Source organism: Penaeus japonicus, unplaced genomic scaffold, assembly GCF_977035675.1.
Source record: "Penaeus japonicus unplaced genomic scaffold, GWHDUDI00000001_assembly GWHDUDI00000042, whole genome shotgun sequence".
NCBI classification, from domain to species: domain Eukaryota; kingdom Metazoa; phylum Arthropoda; class Malacostraca; order Decapoda; family Penaeidae; genus Penaeus; species Penaeus japonicus.
In genome coordinates, this window is record NW_028234444.1 from 7311784 (window position 1) to 7319283 (window position 7500).

Below are 7500 nucleotides of genomic sequence, written 5' to 3' on the forward strand. Positions count from 1 at the left end.
TACACTAACGTCTGAGCAAGTCGAAGTCACGGGACACACTGAGACAAGGATGCCAACAGAGAATGGTACACCAGCATAAAACAATCTCAAATTGATTGTAAAAACTATCATTACATAATCTTGAATAGATACAAAATATCTTAAATTACTATTTAATTAATATATGGGCTTATTTTGATGTCTAAGGTTGCTGTTAGTTATATTTGTTATCATATAATTTGGTTGGTATGTTTGGCTGTCAAATATACGTCGTTGTTCGAAATGCTTTTATTATTAGTTTTTGGACATTTTAAAGTTAAATTTACATTATATAGAAGTTAACTGGAGACATAAAAATACATTTTAAAACTTTTTAAATTAATAAGTATTCGTTATTCATAGTAAATGTATTCTAACACCCCATGACAATATTATGTATTTATGGTGCATAAAATCGGACATATTGTTTTGCTGCAGACGATTGGTCTGATGATTTCCCACAATGCATCATTACAAAGAAAAGCACGAGAAGCGCATGATCTCATTTCTTAATCATTTAACTAAAATGAAGCCCATATACCACTGTAACTTAGATTTTTAAAATATTACTTATATCAAACTAGATAGATAACATCAAATATTATTTACTAAATAAATTTGGAACATCTAGACAAGAGCCATCGGCCAAGTTCGGTCGCACGTTCAGATGTAAACAACAACGTTTTGAGGACTAGTTTGGCCGGGAACCTAAAAACATTTACGTGTAAATTCAACAAGGATTAAACGCAGAAAAGCACAAAATGGTGAAGCTCACACCAGAACTCATTCAACAGTCGGTTCAACACATTAATCCCGTCAGAGATCGAGAACTGATCTTAAGAGGCAAGTTTAAAATGTGTATTTTGACGGCTTTGTAGGTTCTTATCAGTAGGTATGTTAACTCTTTTACGAAATTTTCTCACTCACTTTCTCTCCCTCACTCTCGTCGTGGTAGCTGTGACAAACAGTGAGTTTGACACTAGTGTTTGAATCCATATAATTTAGAATGACATCATTTACGTCTTTAAAACCATGGGGGACAGATTTTTAAAATGTTAATGATAGTGTTCATATAACATGGAATAGGTTGATATATACTGATGTGTTTATTATTATTATTTTTTGTAGTAATTTGATAATTACACAAGTTTTGTTACCATATCTACATAAATTTGGTGATGTGTGATGGAGTGACTAATATCAGTAATTTTTAACCCATTGTGGACGGGTTTTATAACTTACACGGCAGTCTGATTAGGCATATAAGCTGGGCATCAATGTATACATGACATAACATCAGAAACTGCTCACAGTCATGAAGTATTTCTACCATCCTGGCACTAGTTTTAGAACTATATCTTTCCAAAGTCAACCTAAATACTTATTTTGAAATGAATTTATGGGAAAATATTTGTTAGGGAAGTCTGCATTATCTGGAGGGCAGAGAATACGTCTTCCCTGTCCCTCAAAATTTTAACTGGTGCTGGCTGCGTCAGAAATCACCCATCCTCACATCCAGTTATCTTGTTTGGTAACCCGTCCACCCTGCCGGATTGTTTGATATGATACAGATATAAATAAAAATAAAACTTTCCTACAAAGAAGACAAAATAGCACTCACTAATACATATAATCATCTCCAGACATTATGAATAATGACACAATTAGATGTTAAAGAAGATGACTCAAGTGATTGACATAGTCTTAGCATATGTCAGTGTATTGGTAAAGGCCAAAACATGTCCATTACATACAGCATATTTAGGCAATCCTTTGTAAAGCCCATGTGAATTGAGCTACAATCCCAAATGAAATGTACAAAACTCAAATGTAGTTTGATGTAATGTCTCCTCTAATTAACATAAAGACACTAGTAGAGGAAATTTCTTATAACTAGGATAAAATAGATACCCTACTATAGTTATCAGGAGTCTAGGTTTGCAAGGTTTCTAGTAAGATTATTCTCTACTCTCCACTTAAAATGCAGTTTTGAATTTTTTTTAACTTTAATATTTAATTCCAGGCTATAAGATACCTGTTATAGAGAATCTTGGAGCAACTCTTGACCAGTTTGATACTGTCGACTTCAGTGACAATGACATCCGTAAGCTTGATGGCTTTCCCCTTCTGAAACGACTGAAGTCATTGCTTCTAAACAACAACAGAATTGTGTAAGTTTTGATCTGTTATGTAAACCATGTCATATAATATGGTGATTATTTATTTGTTGCAGAATTTCTCTCTCTCACACCCTCTCACCCTCTCTCACCCTCCTTTATTACTCCCACTCCCTCCCTACTTCTATCCATCCAATCATCCCCCTCTCCTCTCCTCTCCTCTCCTCTCCTCTCCTCTCCTCTCCTCTCCTCTCCCCTTCTCTCCTCTCCCCTTCTCTCCCCCTTCCCCTCCTCACCCCTCCTCACCCTAACACCCAACTTCTTATCCTCCCACACCCTCCCTCACTATCATTTAACACCCATCCACCATCCACAGTTCAGTATTAATGTATGATATTTTCCTTCTTAGTCTTTCCTTCATACAATCCTATTCCATAAAAATGACTTTTTCTCTCCTTTGTACCAGCCGTATCTCGGACACTCTGCCAGAGGAGGTTCCCAACCTCCAGTGTTTGTACCTGACCAACAACCTCGTGCAGGAATTAGCTGACCTTGATAACTTGGCGGGTCTCAAGAAGCTCGAGCATGTGTCCCTTCTTGGTAATCCTGTCACCACACGTGACCATTACCGTCTCTACCTCATCAACAAACTCCCACAGGTTGGTTCTTCTATAAGTCTTTGATTACTTTTTATGCAGGTATAATGAAATAGATTTTTCAGATAGCAAATTATGGAATGATGGCTTTGTTTAATTTATATTGATCTTCTGTTATTGTCAAAATGTTTAAACCTTCTGCAACAGGTCACGCCTTAAAATGTACAGCCTTGGGTGGGCATCTGAAGATGTTCTGTGTGTTTCTATTATATTCTAGACTTGTGGTATGATATTACACATTGCAGATGGGAAAAAAATAGATACCCTGCTACAGTTGCTTGCCCAGTCTCCAGGATGAGTTTTATTTCAGAGCAAGGCAGTTTCATGGAGCATACCTTGACTTTTCCCACTCTCTTTTAGTCACTCATTATAAAACTGGAGCCATTTTAATGTTTTAATTTTTGTGTGTTTTATTGCATTTAGAGATATATATGTCTCAAACAGGCTCTATCAATGTTACAGTTGACTAAAATTGTAGCATAGGGTCCAAATTAGCATTTGGTACAATGCCTTAGTTACACAGTTGAAGGAGAAAATGGTTTGTAATTTCAACAAAATAAAAGATGCAGTACAAAAGTGATTCTACTCCATGAAATGTGCTTGCTGCCGAAGGGTTAATGAAAATTTTGATATAACATTACTTTTGTTAGTCTTATCTTGGCTCATTCATTTATTGCTACATTGCCATTCCCTAGGTGAGAGTAGTGGACTTCCGTCGTGTACGAATGCGTGAGCGAGAAATGGCAAAGAAGCTATTCAAGAGTAAGCTTGGGAAGGAGATCCAGAAAGAGGCCAAGAAAGCTCGAACCTTTGTGGCAGGAAGTGGCATCATGGATACTCGTCCTGCTCTCAGTAAGTACCAACTGAGTTTCAGATATCACAGATCTTTAATAGATATGTGACGTATAAGGTATACATATGATTTTCCCATTTTATAAAAGGAGGGTCAAAAACAATTATTTTTCTTTTGAAACAACAGACCAGATGACAGTGGAGGACCAAGCTGCCATTCGCCAGGCCATTGCCAATGCCCGATCTATGGAAGAGGTGGAACGCCTGCAACACATGCTTCGGACTGGCAACATCCCTGGCAGATCACAGGGCATCAAGCGCAGTAAGTAGTGTCACGTAATCACTTATTCAGGTAGTCGTCTCTGTTCATTTCTCTGCCACCATGCCAGCTTTGCTCTGTGGAATGTGTCAGAATGATTTGATTGCCACAGTGGTAAGCCAAGCAAAATTCTTATTATAAGACAGGTTAATTTGACATTAAAACCTAAATATGCTCAATATGAATATTAAAGTTAATACTAAAGTCTTATCGTGGCTTTATTCAGAAAGGCAGAGTTTTTTTTTCTGTATCTACTTACCTGGTCTCTACACTGACAATGTTGCAGGCTGGATGGAGGGGGTAAGGAGGCAGTAAGTATGAAGGTCTGCACTTAAACAAGACATTCAGATCTTCATGTCTCATATTAGCAGGTGTCAAAGATCTACATAATGAAATATAGGACAATTCTGGTAGTTTATGTTCTGGATTGGTTACATATTTTAGATTAATCATTTTCCACTGTTTCCACACAAAGTACATTAAGAAAAGTTAGGAAATACTTTGGAGTAAGTGAAGTAAAGATAAGGAAAGTGACTCCAAAGAGCCTAGTCTATCAGCTGAGAGGCCTGATTATAGTCTTCAGATATTTAGATCAATGTCAATGAAACAGTAATCTTGAAATTTACTAATTTCTATAGAAATGTTATTAAATGTGATCATGGATGCACCAAAAGATTAATAATCTTAGTCACTGTTTATTGTCAGGCTAGTAAATGATACTTCAACACACATTGGGTATATGCTTTAATTTTCAGTATATATTAGAAAGAAAGGTCTTTACAAAAATGTAAGGAAAGTAACAGTAAGTGGATATCAAAGTCAAACATAAGTGAAAATAATCATGGATGCACATTTGTAGTCCAAGGAAATTACTGTACAATATATATATAACACACACACACACACACACACACACACACACACACACACACACACACACACACACACACACACACACACACACACACACACACACACACACACACACACACACACACACACACACACACACACACACACACACACACACACACACACACACACACACACACACACACACACACACACACACACACACACACACACACACACACTTATGTATACATATATACACATTAAAGAAGAATTTTCATAACTAGGAGGCAAATTATATATTGGAATTTGTAGTTTGGATATAAATCATGGCCCAAAGAAGGAGGGTTTTTCTCTCTATTTTGATTCTTGCTTTTTAATTTTTTATATCTAGTTTGTTTGTTATAGTTTAATTAATATTTAAGATATGCTAATTAAAAATCATGGAGATTTAAGAATGTTATTTCAAGGCCAAGTGCAATTGTTAGTTCTGGTTCAAATTTTGTGGGTAGGTAATTGGTGCAGTGTTGTTATTTTTTTCTGTCATGAATCAACAGTTTGTAGATTGTACCAGCATCATTGCCAATTAGAAATGATCATTTTTTCTGTGTTTTACAGGACATGGAGAGGAAGAGGAAGATAACTAAAAGAACCACAGAAGGCAATTTGATTGATGACTTCGCACCCCTTTTTGCGTACCTTATAAAAGTCACGTTTCCTAAATACCAATGAGATGTTTGTAAATTCAAATTTTTACATTTGTTTATATACACTTATTTTTTTTGCCCTTTTTCTTTTTATTACCCTCTTTTCCCATAATGCTTTTTAGCAGTTCAACAGAAAGTGGTAAGTAACCAGCAGTATATCTTTTTGTGAAAAAATATATCTTCTGATATTCATACAAAAACACATTCGGTGAGTGGAAGTGATAAGAACAGATACAGAACCTCCCCATCATGTGTTTTTTTATGTTTTTTTATATGTATATTTTCTTGCATCAGGTGAAGTTGCCTGATTTTGAATTTTCATATGTTAAGGGTTGAGAAGTGTCAGGTGAAATGTGTGCTAGAGTTTTGATGAAGTAAAAAATTCTTTTGTAAACCTATGAGTTTTATTTCCTTTTGGCATATGTTTATTTGTTTTATTAGTCTGTTTGTATGTCTGTTTCTCAGAATGTGCACCTACTTTATAACAAGGGGCACAGACAAGCAAAGTGGGCTAATGTCATACCTTATTTGATGAAGAAAGGAAGAAACAGCATTTGAATATAATTTTGTGGTGCATTCATATGATTTGTCTCGAAAGTCAGCAATTGTTTCCCTAATTTGTCAAATGGAGGAAGAAATTTAGGGGTGCAGCACAATCTCATTGAAGCATTGAAAGATAAAACATTCATAATTTTTTTTCAGTAAGATATTTTTCAAGTGTTCATATGAGCACATGGGATCTTAAGTGCCAAGGGGATGCAAAAGAGCTCAAGACTAAGGTCTCAGAGCTGGGTCCTGAGTGTCTTGGCCATAAGGGGGAAAGGTCTGAATATTTGCAGAACCTCTGCTTGAATTATTCCACGGGACAATTCATTCTGAAATTCAAATATAAAACAGTAATAAATTTCTATTGTTTAATAGTCTATGATGAATTAATTAGAATTATGTAAAAAAGGAATATTTTTATTCCAGCACAATGATTGTAAAAGTATACTTGGATGCTTTTTAAAAATATATGAAAGTGACTGGTTTTTATTCCCTATTTTCTTCCTCTCTTTATTTTCACCATTTTCCTTTTCCTCTTGTTCTCCCCACCTTTTTTCCCTTCCCCTCTCTCTTCTACCTTCCCCACTTTTTGAATCCACCCAATTCCTTTTCTTCTTAATATCCACTTCCCATCATTTCCCTTTACTTTTTATACCTCTCCCTTCACCCCATTCCCTATCTTCTCCCCTTCTTCCTCCTCTTCTCACCTTGACTTTATTCTCCCTTTTCTTTTCCTATTCTCTTTCTATCTCCTCTCCTTTTTCCTCCTCCATTTCCTCATGTCCCTATTTCCTTGTTTTTTTCCTCATCTCTTTCATTTCCCCCCTTCTCTTTCTTGCCTTTCCTTAACCACTCACTCATCTTCATCTTCCTCCTCTACAACTCCCTCTTAGTCCTACTTGTAATTAAACATGTAGTTGTTTAGTTTCACCATTTAGAACGAAATGGGAGATGGAGCCAAGTAAGAACATAAAATTTGACTACACTTGAACACTTGATTTGGAGAATAACAGTCATTTCTCTGCTGTAGGGTTTTATTATTTTAGACTTATCCCTAAGATATACTTGCCTCCATCCAACAAAGCTGGAGAAGGCTTTTCCTTAATGAGTCAGATTTTTTTTTCTGCTAGGAAATGATCTTCGAGTTTCCAAGACTTGGCTAGTGTGTAGGCAACATTAGTCTGCCTTCCCTTCTTGATCCCTTTTAGCTATTGGTGTAAAGAACTCTTAACTTCTGAGTGTACACAACATACACAAAAGCAATACTACAGTAATGAAAAGTGGGGACACATTACTTAAGTGTTTAAGTAGCAAAATTCATGTTTGTATTATAGGGTTACAGATAGTCCTTTCTCTCTCTCTCTCTCTCTCTCTCTCTCTCTCTCTCTCTCTCTCTCTCTCTCTCTCTCTCTCTCTCTCTCTCTCTCTCTCTCTCTCTCTCTCTCTCTCTCTCTCTCTCTCCTTTTGCCCTCTGCTTTCTTTTCCTTCTTTTC

At 36.2% G+C, this 7500-nt stretch overlaps 2 protein-coding genes across 3 annotated transcripts in view; one reads left to right on the forward strand and one right to left on the reverse strand.

Annotated features, from left to right (window-relative positions):
* Positions 1-83, reverse strand: part of VhaSFD (V-type proton ATPase subunit VhaSFD) — a 15994-nt gene extending 15911 nt beyond the window's left edge. For both annotated transcript variants that reach the window (XM_043033198.2, XM_043033199.2), the window contains exon 1: positions 1-83. This exon is cut by the window's left edge and continues 71 nt beyond it. The gene's annotated coding sequence lies outside the window, so the exon portion shown is untranslated.
* A 580-nt stretch (positions 84-663) lies between these two features.
* On the forward strand, positions 664-5855 carry U2A (small nuclear ribonucleoprotein polypeptide A'-like U2A). The gene is made up of 6 exons (XM_043033203.2): positions 664-861; positions 2042-2189; positions 2602-2794; positions 3487-3643; positions 3771-3905; positions 5373-5855. The coding sequence occupies exons 1-6, from the start codon at positions 780-782 to the stop codon at positions 5399-5401; spliced, it is 744 nt and encodes a 247-aa protein (XP_042889137.1). The 5' UTR covers positions 664-779; the 3' UTR covers positions 5402-5855.
* Positions 5856-7500: the final 1645 nt, after the last annotated feature.